Source organism: Molothrus ater, chromosome Z, assembly GCF_012460135.2.
Source record: "Molothrus ater isolate BHLD 08-10-18 breed brown headed cowbird chromosome Z, BPBGC_Mater_1.1, whole genome shotgun sequence".
In the NCBI taxonomy this organism is placed as follows: Eukaryota; Metazoa; Chordata; class Aves; order Passeriformes; family Icteridae; genus Molothrus; species Molothrus ater.
The window spans coordinates 56,324,279-56,340,429 of record NC_050511.2 but is presented as its reverse complement, the minus strand read 5'-3'; the positions used below and the strand labels follow the sequence as shown (position 1 = coordinate 56,340,429).

Sequence of the window (16,151 nt, the reverse complement as noted above, 5' to 3'; positions counted from 1 at the left end):
CATGTAACTGAAAGGTGACTTCAGTTAGTATTTTTGTAATATTGTTAAGTTCCTTTTGTTCTAAAAATTAAAAATTCAGTGGTTTGTATTCTTACATCCTAAAAAATGATTCATTTACTTCACTTGTATAATGCATCTTCCTATGATGAGATGTATGATGAATTTGATATTCAATTTTACTTTGTGTTCACTACTCTTTTTTTAAACCATAAAAGCTTAAAACTTTATTTGAAAACATTTTGGGGATGAAATTATAAAAACAAAAGAATAAAACTTGGGTTTTTTAAATTTGTTTGCTCTGGACACTTTCTAAAATAGCTGTATGTTGACTTGGGAGGGAAAGCAATATATTAATTGTAATTACAGCACTGTCTTTCTTTACATAGATGCTGCATGGTGAGCAATATCTGGAGCTTTATAAACCATTACCAACTTCAGGTCAGTCCTTCTGTGTTGATGTGTTTTTCACTATGACAACAGTTCCTGTAGCCATATTGTAAATAGAAGTAGAGAAGCTTTGTTTCAAACTGTAGTACTGCATATCCTTTTTACTAGGAGTGGGGGAAAAGAGAGGCAACCTGTTTGTTCTTGAACGAATTCTGAAACTGTGTTTTTGAGATCAGGTGTTGCTTTTCTACAGTGTACTTAGTAAAGTATGCATCATCTTTGATACCACAAGCAAATGCACTATATACCTGTGGTTTATTCATCTAATTTGATACTAACTACCAAAACTTTAAAACATTTCAGTAAGGTTGTATCATAAAAATTTTGGGATGTTTACCTAAGAATTCTTCAGCATTGATTGTGTCTGTGTGCCTGTAAGAGGATAAGATTTAAACTATGTATGTAAAAAACCAAATGGACATCCTAATGAGGAAGCTAATAACAATTACTTTTCTTTCTGTCAAAATTCTCAAGGCATTAGTTACTGCAGTAGCAAATTCTTTTCAGAGATGGCTGAATTCTCCCAGATTACAGTATCTGAGAGTTACTTGTTACATTAATTCAGGACATGCATGTGTCTGGATTTCCTCACTTGGAGTTTATAAAAATTAAATTTTTGGGATTGTAGCAAAAAAAAAAAAAAAAAAAACCAAAACCAATTGCAAGCCTCAAGTAAATGGCAGATTTTTTTTGTTGAAACAAAAAATTATCTGAAAATTATATTTAATACAAAGAAGTCTGATGATTAGTAATGAATTGCCAGGACTTCATAAAGGTTTTTGGTTTTGCATTCTGTAGGCTGATTTATAAACACATATGTGTCTCTAAAGTGGTAACCTCTATGACAAATTTCAGGGACCCCTATGCCCAGGCTCTGAGCTGAGCTTCCCTTCTGTAGGACTGTGGATGCCTCAGCCCTGCTGAAATCTGTGGACAGTCCTTAAATGATTGGATCTATCTTTGAAGATAGCAATATGTTTGAGTCTTAAGAGTGATGTGCTTAGCTCTGAATACATGAACTACAGCAAAATTCTATTTTAAAAAAACCCCAGAAGTTATAAAAAGACCCCAAGCTAAACAACACTCAGATCTTCAAACCAAGATTTGCAAAGATTCCCAGATGCTGTTCTTATAGTCAGGACTATTGTAATTAATATGACTTTTACAATGCTTATGATGATGTTGATAATAAGAATTACAGTAATAATAATAATGACAGCAACAATAATGATAGTAGTAGGTAAGGAAGTTAGTAAGTAAGATAGTTAATAAGGAAGTGTAAAGAGTGAGCTGTGGGCTTTGTTCCTGAAGCAAAACCTTACAGTGTGTCCATGTTCTATTCTTACAGGAGAATTAAGGTCAATTGCAACTGTTGCAGATATTCTGGACAAAGGATCTGGAGCAGTCTTGCTAATAGATGGTAAAATGTTTTATGGCTTTTGATGGGGGTGCAGTTACATTTATTAGGCTTCATTTTTAACTAGCTATACCAATAACTGCCAGCCCTTCCACGGAGAAGACTTTTGGCTTTTTAAATCTCAGTGGGATGTGGCAGTGTAATTGTTCTTGGTCAGTTAACCTACTGAATTAGAAACACTTTCTTCCTGTGCAGGTAGAACAATACACCATGCAAACAGATCAAAGTGTAATTGTTCTTGGGTGGTTAGCATACTGAAATAAGAACACTTTCTTCCTGTGTAGGTAGAATAATGCAGTATGCAAACAGATGAAAGGTTTTAACAATAATAGTACTTCCTCCTGCCTGAAGGTAGCCAATTTATATCCTGCTACCCACAGGAAGGGGGTGTGTGTCTGCATGTTTGCATGTGTTTTTGTGGGTGGTTTTGCAAAGGTTAATTATGTTATATCAGTATGTTATGTAGACCCATCTGCAAAGCATCAATCTTTAGGAGCATATCTTGCATTCCTTTTATGTGTCTGCATTATTTTATTCTAAACAAAACCCATTTAGTTGCTTTTAAATCCAAGTTAGAGGATGAGAATGTCTCCAGAAATTGATAACTTGCAGTTTCCAGAATCTTACTCTCATTAGGTGTGATTATGCCAAGGTCCTTCGGGAAATTAGACAGAAAGAGTAGGTTTATAGACTGTGATTTTCCAATCACTGTTGACCTTTTATTCCTTCAGTGGTCAGATAAAACTGTAAAAGGTTTTTTACTGACCATTCCTCATAGCTGTGTTTCATTTTCACACTGGGCTAATATGAAGCCTGTTTATTCCTGCAACATGCAAAAGTTCTTTTTGTGAGCAGAGTCTCTGGTTTTTAAATTTCTTCTAGAACTGGAAATTAAAATTATTAACAAAACAGTTCTGTGAATTCCAGTCTGAGGTGTAAGGGAGTGAAATAGCTATGAGCCGCAGTAGGAAGCTGAATCTCAGTGCAGTGTAAGAAGTCTAGCTTCTTCAAAAGAAGAAACGGGTGACCTTGAACTCTGGAACTCTTCTCATACAAGGTGCTAGTACCACTTTTTGTATGAGTTCATAATCTATTTAACACATTGGGTATTTTCAGTAGCTTTTAATACATAATATTTTATGGTACAATTCCATATTTAAATAAATTAATACAGTCTGAGATGCTGAGATAAATCTAATTTCAGTTCTGTGTTGTCAAATTTTTTAGCACTTTGAATGTTGTCACTTTCTCATTTTTTAATTTTAATGCTTTCAAATAGATAAAGTTAATTTATTTGAAACATATCATTAGTCTTCCCTACTAGGAAAGTGACTTCCAACAGTGCAGTGTGAAAGTGTGACCACTGTCAGTTGTTAAAATAAGCTTTGTCAAGTTTCCATCTGAACTTATGTCTTGTAACAACACATGCTAGTTGCATGAAAAAGGAGATTGAGGACCATATATGACCTACCTCTTCTTTGTTTTTTAGTGAATACCTATTGTGGAAAGGACCTCGTGTGTTATAATCAGTTCTCTTTGTTTTTTGTTGGAGCTGGAGGATTTGGTGGAAAACGAACATCAGAAAAGGCCAAGGTAAATCCACACATATCCATATTTAAAAAAAACACCAAACACATAAAGAGTTCTGTCAGCACTGCAAGAAAAATACTAGCTATATGAGCTAGGAAGTATAAACTAGCATTTAAGCAGCGTGGCTGAGCAAACTCAAATGGAATTTAAATACTTCTGTTCACTGCAGAGCCTGAGTGAAAAGGTATTGTTCAGGTCTTGGGAAACCAGTGGTTTTGTTTTGAGAGTTAGAGAGAAAAGTGAATTGATAAACATTACAGAGACGAAATATTCCTACACTGAGATATTTGAAATGGTAGCATATCCTAATGGAAAGCAGTATTAGGGTTGAGCTTGCAGTTTCTAGAAAAGATCTCTAGGTGTAGCTCTTTCTAAATCTTTGTGTTAGTATGGAAGAGACTTGGAAAGCATAAAGAGGAAAAGAGAAGTAGCATTATAGTTTGGACCTGAACTTTTCTGTTTTCAGAGAGTTAGCAAGTAGCAAACATTGTCACATGAACACAGAGTGCGTATGTCAAATGCTTTAGGTAGCTATTTGGGTGCCTGACGTCCCCTTCAATGCTGTGTTTGAGGGCAGCATCAGCTGTGACTTCATGTTGTTAGGCACTACAGTAATAAAAAGTTGAATGAGAAGGTATGTTAAGCTCAGTGGTTTTGAACATTAATAATGAAATAGCTAGGTTTCATGTGTCTGAAATAGTGTAGGTGATGTTCTTTGGGATTTTTGCATGTAAACTTACCTTTTTTTTTTTTTACTTAAACCTGTATCAATTATATAGAAGTTTTACAATATATGAACTTTACAAATCAGGTACTGAAATGCCTGCTACTTTAAAGAGCCTCTCTGTGGTATAGAAAAATCACAGGAAATTGTTGCAGACAGTGTATTGAAGTCTTTGAAGGAGCCCTTAATTGTTCTGCAATCACATTTTATAAGCAGCGCATGTAAAAAACCCTGTGGTTCAAGGCTAACCTATTGTGATGACATCAGTGAGTTCCAGTGTAGTGCTCTGGCACTTCTTAATAAAACATTGCAGTTCAGGCAACTGCAGTTTCTTCACTCTATTTAGTGAAGTGTGAGAATGTTGTATACATTATTTTATATTTTAACATTTGAAGAAGACTATTTCAGGCAGCTCCTTCCCGTGATTAAAAAAATCCCCCAAATATAGTCTCACTAAGACAAAAATACAGCAATTTCAACAGAGGCATCAGCATGCAAGAGGTTAGTTTTCCAATGGTGAATTTTCCTGCTTTTTCCTTGCAGACATTCCCAATTAAAAAGAGTTTCAATGCCCCTCTGTGAAAAAAGAAATCCCAAGCTGAACAGACACATGTTGTAGTGTGTCTCTTTGTCACTTAACACTTTTATTGCAGTTGAAAATTGTATTGCAAGTCAAGAGGAGCAGATTTCCAAGTTGAGGTCTGTGGTGAGCAGTGTGTTGTGTGAGTCATGTTCTCCTCTCGAGCTGAGGGTTTCTTGACCTGTGGGTAGAGGGGTTTCGTTGATTATTCACGTTGGCTGGTTTTAATGACTTAGTAGGTAAAGCTGAGCTTCTTTAAATGAGCTTGAAATAGATTGGCAAATCATGCTTGTTTTGAGAACATGTTTAGGAAATGTTCTTGTCATCAAGCTGATTGTGTAGGTCCACTGTGATTCTCTGAAGTGACAAGAGGAGTGCTTATCAAATCTTCCACCCAAGATGTGGTCTTGCTCTGTGTTAATAAACAGGGAAGAGCCTTTGCTTTTATTAGACATGAAACTACAAAGCACTTGGTTTCTTTTTATTTCTCTTTCCTTTGGTAAAGACCTTACACAAACTAAGATAAGGGAAATGACTCCAGGTGAGAATCAATTTGCTTCCTTTCATTTTAGAGCTTATGCTAGTTTCTTTCTGGACTTTTTTGTTTGTTTTGAAAATACAAGGACTAGAGGAGAAAAAATTATTTCAGCTAGTTTAGTAGCTTGAATTGGTTATGGTGTACTTTATGTTATGATCTAAGATGTTCTCTGTCAGTATGTTGGTAAGATTTACATCTTGGAAACTGAACTATGAAGCTGTAGATTGCACAAGGAACAGCTTTTTTGCAGTAAAGTGGAGCTTAATATGCAGCATGTAATTGCAAAAAGAAAAAGTAAAATAAAAAAGTGTAAAACAAAAAGGCACTGGAAGCTCATTAAGGTGAAAAGTAATGAAACAGAGTCCACACGTGTGGTAGTAAATTATTTTGTTCTTCATTGTACCTCTAAAAGTATTATTTTAAAAGCTTCATTTTTGTTTATGTGTTCCAAAGCATTTTACTATTCTGTGAGACAGGTATTTTTTTCTGAGTGAATAATTCTTGCTTGGCTTTTTTTGGATAATTTGGAAGAAATGTTATCAAACACATCTGGTGAATCATGTAACTGTAGGCAGGATCTGATACCTCAGAATCACTATCTCTGTAAGGCTAACCTTGATGAGTGATGTTTTCTGGACTAAGTATTTTTTTCTATTTGTCTATAAATGTAGAAAGGATAGGAGGAAGCTTACCAATTTGGTAAATATTGTTTCTTTTTATAACTAACTGGTATATTCTGGCATTAGGTATGGATAAAAGATTTTTGCTGTGAAATACTAATAATACTATTACTTGTACTTTAGTTAACAGCAGTTCCACCCCAGAGACCCCCTGATGCTGTAATTTCTGATGTTACAACAGCTGATCAGGTAAAGCTTTGTGTTGTTTTGGTGTGGAAATCTTTGTTTTGTTTGGAGAAAGGAGTGCTAAATGATGTTAACTAATAGTTTAGGTTTTCTGATATACCTTAGTATTTATACTTGCTAATTTATGTTTATGTGTGTATATATGTGTGTGTATGTATGTGTAAAGCTAAAATTTCGTCTAGCTTATGTCAATGTACTGTGTAAAACACTCTTTTCTTAAGACTGATGAAATTTTATAATTGTTTATTACAAATTTTGTATAGAAGGAGGAGATGAATGTTTGTACTCTGTTGTAATTTTGAAAAGAAGGTTCAGGCTTCCTGAAATTTACACCACCTTGTGCAAACAAACACATTGTGACAAAAAAAAAAAAAAAGAATTGCTTGTGGCTCACAGTTTTAAAAAAGTCAAATTTGTGTAGTAGGAAGAGTCAAGGGAAACCTGAAACACTGACAGACGCTGTCCGGATAGGTTTCTGTTTGTCTGCATTTCCACTGGTTCACAGGCACCTGCTTTCCCCAGGCAGAAACCTGTGCAAAGTAATATAACCTCCTCTCAAGGTAAACCTGCAGGTGACAGACAACCAAGAAAGGAAAATCTGGAGCTACCAACATTAGGACACAGAGTGCTGTTTCCAAAATTAACTTAGTTGTGGCAGGTGGCTGTGGCTTTGGAAGACGGAATTATAATGTTGAGCATTAGCTGAATTGTGCTAATTGCAATATCTGCTTAGCCTCTCTCTGATTATATATGGAATAATTAAGTCTTATCCAGCTGATTTTTATGCTTGAAGTCCAAGTCAGCCCTCCCCACGTCAACTGGGAAAGAGTCCCAAGATCAGCATTTTTGTTTATGTCACTGATGTAATGGCTGCATCCTAAAATTCACAGGATTGGTCTAGGAGGTACAGGTGTCCTATTCTTTTCAATAGGCTTCATTGAGAATTGGCAAGGTGATCAAGGACCAGGGAATGGTGAGAGAGTACTTTTCTCCTTGCAGGTGGCTAAATGTGGTGGAAGGTGCTTTCTAGCAGCTGACCCTTTATTAGATGAGATACAGCATCCCTAAAGGTTCAGTATTTAGAATTATTTATTTTGAATGTTGGAAAGACTCTCCGCTGCATGATTATATTGGAATTGATTCCAGGCTCATCAATTTTCACATGGTATTTATGATTGCCTTTTCATATGGTAGTTTTAGTTTCTGAGCCTTAAACCCATATGTCTAGAATTGTTATTGTGCACAAAATACTTGAAGTTCATGAGATAAAAGATAGTAATAAAACACTATAGCACAGAAGTTGGGAAACTTGCTATTGCAAAACTGATTCTTGGAAATAAAAGAAGTAGCAGGGAGTAGCTACTTCACTTGCTTTAAGATCTACTCTGACATGTGGTAATTCTCTATAAAGATAATTATTCTCTAGTTAGAAGTTAGAGGAGCCACAGCCAGTGGACTTTGATAATCACTAGAAGGCTTCTCTACCAAATTATTTAGTAGCATTTGTGTTTCATGATGATGACAGGATGGATGTACAGGAGCGGGGAACGTGTAGCACTTGGGAACTTTATGTACAGATACAGACTTCGATGAGAAGGACAGCTTGAGAAAATATTTTACATTTACCAAGATTTTACATTTATGTGTCTGTGGAATGACACATAACTGCCCAAAATCTTCTTTAAAAAATGGAAGCTGGCACACAAACTGCTTGGAAATTTCTGAATGTCTTAGTTTTTAAATGAAAAGTGTGTTGGCAGAAATGACTGTTGCCATTCAACTACTGAATTGGTACAGAGTATAAAACAGACTGGAAGAATCAGTTTGCAGATGGCTTTTGATTTAACTTAAACTTTACTTACGTCCAGTGATAGTTGTGACACTCAATTTTTGTGTTACCATAATTACATGGCTAAGCTGGTCTTCATAATTAGCATTTTTTCCCTTTTCATATCATGATTGTATAGTAAACCATCTGGTAAATAGACTTCCATACATAATTTAGAAACATTTACATACCTGTCTGTTACTGGAGATGACAACTGTGGTTACCTTGAAGTTTATTCAGTTCTAACTCTACTGCAGTGGGTTTTTTCGAAGAGGAAGAATGTTGCTGACCATATGAAGCACTGCTTAGTGAGGAGGGCCCTGGGAATGGAGGCCTAAATAACTGTTTCTGCCCATTGCTGTGTGTTCAGCAGAAGAGAGGGTACAGCCACCTACAATTTCTTGACACGTCTTTGTGCTATGTGACTGTTGGCAGAATAAAGTAATCCTTTTGGTTAGTGGTATCAATGACTAATAGCAAGAGATATAATATATGTTTATCCCTCTCAGATCTGTACCCATTTCTGAGAAGTTCTTTAAATTCCAGCCAGTGCTTATGAATGAGTTGCAGTACCATGATGTAAGCTGCTTAAAGGTAAAAGTGGCTAAGAAAAATTTATAAGTATCTGATCTTCTAAAAGCTTTTAAAGCTTAAAATAGCATCTTGCTGAAGAAGGACATAAAATATTTCTTCTATTCTTGAATTTTTCTGCAAAAAACTAGATGACAATTTTTGCATCTTGCCCTGTAGAGATTTGCATGTGTGGTGGTATTTTTCTAGCTTGTTCTCTTTCTCTAACCTGAACTTGACTTTAATAGACACACTGCCATAAGTCTTTTGAATTAAATAGACCTACTGACAGAAGATCAGGATGTCTAGAGGGTGTTTGACTATTAGCCATTAGCAAGGAATGGATCATTCAATTTCAACCCTATAGGGAATATTTAATGTAGTTACAGAGCTTTTGTCCTGACAATTTTCAAACTGGGTGCTTAAATTAATCAATCAAACAGATTTTGCGGAATAGTTGCTAATGAAATGAAAACTAACAGGCAGGGATAACCTGTATCTCTGGAGAATCTTGTCTGCATATAGTTTTCACTCTCTTCCTAAATATGTTGATTTCTTGGGAACTCATTTTCTGACGACACACAAGTGCAGTGCTTATTTAAAGTGGATAATACAAGTCACTTTTGAGGAAGGAAAATGAGTAAGGTGTCTTGAATTTGTTGTGAACTTTCCATGATTTGTTTGTTTGCTCATGGAAAAACTCAGTGTTCTGATATTCTACAAGTTTTCTTCAAAAAATCTGTTCTCTATCTTCAAGTATCAGAAATGTTATTCAGAAATACACAGTATAGTGACAACAAATAAATCGTATAACACAAAGTATTAAGTCTTGCACAAGATGAAATTTTTGACCATGTAATTTCAGTTTTAATGTTCTGTTTTCTTTCACCTTTTTCTGAAAGCTACCCGTTTTGTTTGTGATACGCCAAAACTAAAGCTGGAATATGTGGAATTCCAAGTTTTTGTTAATGTCAGCTCATCTCTAATAGAACATCTAGTAATATTACAAAATATTCGCCAGTAGAAAAATTCTCTTTCCTTGCAACAGTATCATATATTTCTCTAAAGCATTCTCCCTCTCTGAATTCTGACTGTGTGCTTGTTGCTTGTATCAATAGGAAAAAACAGACATGACAAAAAAGTAAAAAGGAACATTTTACAGGTTTTGAAAAACATGGTGTCTCAACCTGTAATGCTTTTGATAAGCTGTGTATGTGCAACTGTGAACCCTTTAAGAGTCTGCAATGCAGCATCATGTGAGTTATCACATGTAAATTTCTGCTACAGCTACTTTTCCATGCAGTTTGGAGATCTCAAACACATGGTACTTCTGCTTGAGGCTTCCAGGGTCAGGCAGTTTGGCCATTCTTGCTTTCAAGAATTTTTAAACTCTTCTTTAGAGCTGAGGAAGCTGAGCCTAATACTGGTTGGTTAAAGGAGCCTATTTATATCCTGTCATTTTTAACTTGCTTTTATTTGGAAAACTATGATAGTGTTTTAAGTGTTAGAGATATCTAAAAAGATAAAAATTCCAAGTAAAGGTTGTGGGTTTTGTAGTCTTAGTCTGCTTTGTGTGCAATGTTTTCAGTGATGCTGGGCATGAATGGTGTGTTTGTTTCCCTCTTCATCAGGAACTCCTTCTACATGTGAGGAAAAAGCTGTAGGCGTCAACTGAGACAGTGTAGGAAGTCAGTTTTCCTATGTTATTTGTTGCATCAAGTTATATTCTGAGGAGTAATGAGAGAAGATCATCTTATGGTTAGAGACTGGTTGGAACTGCAGTAGTTTGACAATGGAGTTTCTGTACTTCGGTCTGTGGGCCGCAATCACACAGACAACCCAAAGCACTCAGGCATGGCTGCTCCTTAATCAGTGACTGGTAGGAGAGGATTATACAATAGAATTTGGAAGATGGAATTTGGGAGTAGAACTACCTGGAGGATGTCTGAGCATCACAGGCTGAAATTGAAATCAGAGCTTGTAAACTGTACATCAAAAATGTGAGGTGCTTTAAAAAGCTAGGCCTTTGGATTTTCTATTGGAGAGCTGGAATTTGTTTCTGCAGCTTGACATTTACAACCTTTTCTCCTTGTAGTTTCTCATCTATAAAGCAAGAATGTTCATAAATGTTTGAGGCATTGTAATTGTAGAGGGAATGTTTAAAGGAGTGGCATACAGCATGAGATGGTGATTTTTCTGGATGTGATACAGTTACAGCATAAAAAAGAGACATACAAGAGACATACACTGTATAAGTGAATATGATTCTTTACTCATTCAGAGATTTTGAGAGAGATTCAGTTAATCATACCTAGACTAATCTAAAAAAACTATGTAAAGCCTTCTGTTCCAGGTATAAATCCAGCATTGATTGACAGGATATGAAGAAATTGCTGGTTTTTAGTGCTTTGGGGTTTTTTTCAGACATACAGTTTCTTTTTGTTTTCTCTGAAAAAGGAGAAAATAATTGGCCCCTGTCCTGTTTGAAGTAGTGTTATCAGCATCCTGTGGTTAAGACTGCAGGAGTCACCTTCCCTTCCTGAGTCATTCTCAGTCCTGCAGTCCTGCTCACACCGCAGCTACCTGAGTTTAGTTTTTTTACTGTGTCAAATTCAATTAAAATTACAGTTCCTAATGTATCTGGAAGCAGTTGTGAAGACAATTATGCAGAAATCTAATTTGTGGTCAGAGAGTGGACTTTACAATAAAAACGGACTAGGAAGAATTTTTGGAATGAAAGAGGAGTGTGGGAAGCATTTAATGAATGCTTAATGAATTATTAAGCTAAAATCTACTGTGAAATGTTTTCTGCCTGTTGCCAGTAGGTCCATTATTATGAGGCTTAACTTTACGCCTGCAGATGGTGTGATAAAACCCTTCCAAGCCTCTGTGTAGTTCAAATGTGAATTCCTTACCTGTGGAAAGCCATCTTTTATTCTGCAGTCTTCATATGTGTTTTAATCCTAAGCATATGTAAATATTTGTGGTTTTAGACAATTTAGGGAATGATGAAAGAAGAAACAGGAAGACCCAACAGATCAATAGCTGGCTCTCAGCCTGGTGTCAGTGGCGTAATTTTGGCTTGATTGATCATGGGTCAGTTTGCACAACAGCAGACCTGCTGTCAACAGATAGGGTACACCTGTCTCAAAGGCATAAAAGATCTTTGCACAGGATTTAGCAGGGCTCATTAAATGAGTTTTAAACTAGATTTGAAGCAGGGAAGGGATAAAACCAGGCTCACTAGAGACAAGCATGAGGGCCTCATTACAGTATTTGAGGGAAGATGTCTTAGTGGACATGGAATCCATGTGTCAGCAGAGACAGAGGAGTTATTCATGTACTAGAAAACATGGAAGCACTTGAGGCATAGGGTAGGAATTACGTCTTCATACTCACAAAAAGGTGGTGGAATCAGTAGCCCAACTGAAGTGTGTGTACACCAATGCACACAGCATGGGCAACAAACAGGAGCAAATGGAAGCTGTTGTGCAACAGGAAAGGTATGACATAGTTCCCATCAAAATATGGTTGTAGAACAAGTTCTAGTTTATACGCTGTTCTGTAAAGAGTCTAGTACAGCATTGCCTAAAGGTGTGTAAATTTAAGTGAATTTCAGGCAATAGCACAAAAGAGCCTCCTGAGAGATTTGGTGATTTTTTTTTTCTATTTATAGCATAAATAATTTGCTTCATGATAAAGAAAATGATGTTATGTAGGTTCACAAATATGGACAGCATGACAAGAAAAAGTACTAAACGAGAAAGGATGATAGAAACGAAACAAAGGGATGTGAAGTCTATGCTAAGATTTGATAAGCTTTCTGTCATTTGTTCAGAAGCTTGTGTGCATAAATGGTACTTATTGTATAGTAAGTGTTTATAATAGTAATTACTTTGAAAGTTTGTTATTAATGTCAAGTTTTATATAACCCCCAGTCCTTTGTGTTTATTCTTGTTGGGAAGATTAGAATATAATTGTTTAATCATGGCAATTTTGACAAATATTTGAGAGCTTGGGTTAGGGTAGAATTTTGTGTATTAGGTAATAAAAGGTACAGGTCTGGCAGTCAATTTTTTTGACAAGTTGTTATTACTTACTGACTTTGTTTCCTCCCCATGTCTATACATGTCTTAATAAAGGCTGTAAAAATTGTTAATCCATTTGAAGTTTCCCAAAATGAAGAAATGTAGTTTTTTTAATTGAGAGGCATTGTTAAGGGAAAGGCTTCTTGCATATTTGTCATGCTACTGAAAAGTGACTAATGTTCTGTGAAGTCTGTGTCGGAATACGTAAGTTGATACTAAATTTCAAAAACATTTGATATGGACAAATAGAAAATGTATGAATAGTGAAGGGTGGGGAAGTTTTATGTACAGTGAATTTACTTAAGTACTGTGCTAAATTTGAGTTCTTGAAACATCAACACTGCCATTTTAACTGGAAATTTTCCCTGTTCTTAATGTGAATGAGAGCCCATTGGCACATGCAGATGAGATTGTGGATGTTTTCTTCACAAGATGGCTTGACTGCTTTTTGTCTTAAATAATCTGTAAAAGCATGTATATGTATGTGTCCATGTCCATACATTCAGGTATTCATATATACACACCTTCACTTTGTAAGGTAAGCTTTTGGGTAGAGGTATTTTTCTGCCCAGTTAGAAGGGAAGATACGTGGATAGTTGGCTTCCTTTTTCATCAGCTTTACCACTGACCTTTATTACAGTCTGCAGGGAGACTGAAAAATTGGCACCGACAGGCTTGATATCGCCTTTTCTTTTGTGATCTGTCAGAATTCCTAAATTGTTAGGAAATGAGACTTGACAGTTTGTGTTATTATCTGGAGAGCAATTTAACCATATTATGACTGACTTCAGTCTAATGCTTTACATCAATTGATTCTTGTAATCTTTCAAGGATGCATCTTTGGTTGGTTGCTTGGGTTTTTGTTTTCTTTTTCCCCCCCTGTCCCCCAGAATGCTGGGGGGGATGCACTTATGGAATGCACTTATGAAATGTCCTTACTGGAGGAACATATATGTAGAGCCAACAAGGCATTAAAGCAGTTCTGTTTTCATGTCGACTGTAGCTTTTATAATGAAGATTTACTAAAGATTGTGGTAAATACAACTTGTTGGCAGACCTAATTTGGCTGCACTGAATCTGAAAAAAAACCTACTGTAACTGTTTTATTCAGTTCTGCCTGTGTTTTTTCCAGCTGTGACCAGTGTCACTGTTATTATTGAAAATACAAAAAGACAAGTATCATTTGCCACATTAATAAATCAGAATTTTAGTTAAATACATTCACCACATTTAATTCTCTGAACTCAGTTGTTTTCTAACCGCTACATTTATTTTGTTAGCAAAGCACAAGTATTTTTTACTACAGTAAATTTGAAAACCATTTGGTGCAAGTATTGTCTCCCAAGTAGTGCTTATTATCACTCTAAATAAATAGTTAGTTCTTATTACAGTTTTAGTAAGCAACAGCTGCATAGCTAGATTTGAGATTTGGGCTTAAGACAGAAATTTGTCTTTTTTCTTATGATCCATAAATTGAATTTTCCAGTACTGCGACTAAATGTTATTTAGCTAGAATTAAAATTTATTGCAAAAGCTCCTTTGTGAAAACAGCCTCCTGATAGCTTTTGTAAAAATTAAAATTAATTTAAGAATGACAGTAAGACACTAGAATTTTAATTTAGCTATAAAGTCACTCAATTATTTAATAATTTAGTATCTAGCAACTTTTTCTTGAGTAGCAATTTGCTGTTAGATTTCCGACTCTTTTGAAAGAAAACTTGAGTAATGAAGGGAGATAGCCTATTTCATAGAATTCTGTTGAAGAATTCTCTTTAGATTTTAAGATTTAAATTTACTTGTGTGAAAAGAAAGTATGGGTCTGTCTCTCACTAAAAATGTCTTTCATAGTGTTATAACTTTTACATATTCAGGAAGTTATTTGCCCTCTCTTTGGTCTTTTTCAGAATCCCGAACACAGACCCAGCTGAGCTTCAGTCTTACACTAGTATTAAATTTCCAGTTTTCATTATTTTCCCAAGAAATTATACAATTCATTAGAAGATAATTGAAAAAAAAGTTATAATAAATACACATTTTTGGCAAAGATAAAACTACAGTTAGAAATTCCAGATCCATGTTGTCTTTTTTTTCTGAAGGGAAAAGTGTTTCAAAACCAGTAAACAAATATTAAACAGCCACAGAGAGGTATTAGCTTACTGTTGCCTTTCTAAGGTTTGCATGCTAATGCTATGGTGCACTTCATGATTTTCTTCTTGCTGTTTTTAGTGTCTGGTTCCACCTCTCACAGAAAGCAGAGACAAGGTCCTTACATTCCATCTTAACTCAGGCTCAAAACACTTGCTGTATCAATGAAAATTGCTATGAGAAATAAGAAGAGGTAGAGCTTAGATAGGTTAAAGCTGTAGATAGGTGGAAAAATTACCCAAATATTAACAGATTAAAAAAGAAAACACATCCATTGTGGTTTAAAATGATACAAGAGTTCAGAACATTTCTAGTTACACTGTCTGCTTCAGACTTGATAGAAGAACAGTGTTGGGCATATATTGGAAAAGTCTTACTTTTGGGAATCTTTTTTTTTCATCCTTCTCTTTGAGAAATATGCTGTCTTCTTTCCTCCAAACAGAATTTATTCATTCAAATAAATACATACCATTTTTTATTGTCCTAGTTCAAAATGCTGGGAAAAGTTTTTACTGACAATTTGTTCTAAAGGCCAGTAATGTGCTTCACTAAAATACAATTTGTTTTCAGTTTAAAAGCATTTTTTCAATTAAATCTGTGTCCAATTTGTATATGTCATCATAATTAAGCTGCTAAATTCTTGGAATCTTCATTAGTTAATGTAGTGTACTGATTTTCATTGTACTTCTGGGAAATTTTTACTAGGGAGTACTCCACTGTCATTTAGTCACTGGATTTCACTATAATCTGTTGACCAGAGAAAAAGGTTTTATTACAGAAATATGCACTAGTTGGCTTTTGATATCTCTCATAATATGAACTGCTGGCTGCTCTGCATGTACAGCCAAATACAAGATTTGATAATAAAAATGCTAAAGCTATACAGGAAGAGAAACCTGAAGTACTGCAGCCATATTCTTCATAGTTTCTCAGACTTATTCACAGTATATAAAACACACTAAATCTGTGTCTCTCTACTTTTTTAGTAACAAAAGAGAATATATAACACAAAGCAAAATCTTCTAGAAAGCTTGGAGTGTTACTTTGGGGTATTGTTTATTTTTGCTGCTGGGGTCAGCTACCCATGAATCTGCTATGAGAGGAGTATATAATAAATTAAAAGGAAAGAAAGAAATGATATTTCTGATCCCCATAAGATGAATCTGTTGTTGGAAGAACATGATAGTGTGTTCGTATGTTATTAAAAAAATTCATATATATACTTCTGTTTTACAGTGTGGATAAATTTGTCAAAGAAAACAGTAATAATTAGTTTCCATTTTACATGCCTTATTGTAGAGTATATTATGTAAGGACTAGTAAAATAGTTTGTGATATGTTTCTTAATCTGTCATGAA

General features: G+C 35.2%; 1 protein-coding gene across 2 annotated transcripts in view; it reads left to right on the top strand.

The window, feature by feature from the left end:
- Nucleotides 1–16,151, top strand: part of HSD17B4 (hydroxysteroid 17-beta dehydrogenase 4) — a 62,779-nt gene that overhangs the window by 24,648 nt on the left and 21,980 nt on the right. For both annotated transcript variants that reach the window (XM_036403331.2, XM_036403332.2), the window contains exons 14-17: nucleotides 387–438; nucleotides 1,796–1,867; nucleotides 3,354–3,457; nucleotides 6,100–6,165. In XM_036403331.2, coding sequence (XP_036259224.1) covers nucleotides 387–438; nucleotides 1,796–1,867; nucleotides 3,354–3,457; nucleotides 6,100–6,165 — 294 coding nt within the window. The remainder of the gene's footprint in view (nucleotides 1–386; nucleotides 439–1,795; nucleotides 1,868–3,353; nucleotides 3,458–6,099; nucleotides 6,166–16,151) is intronic.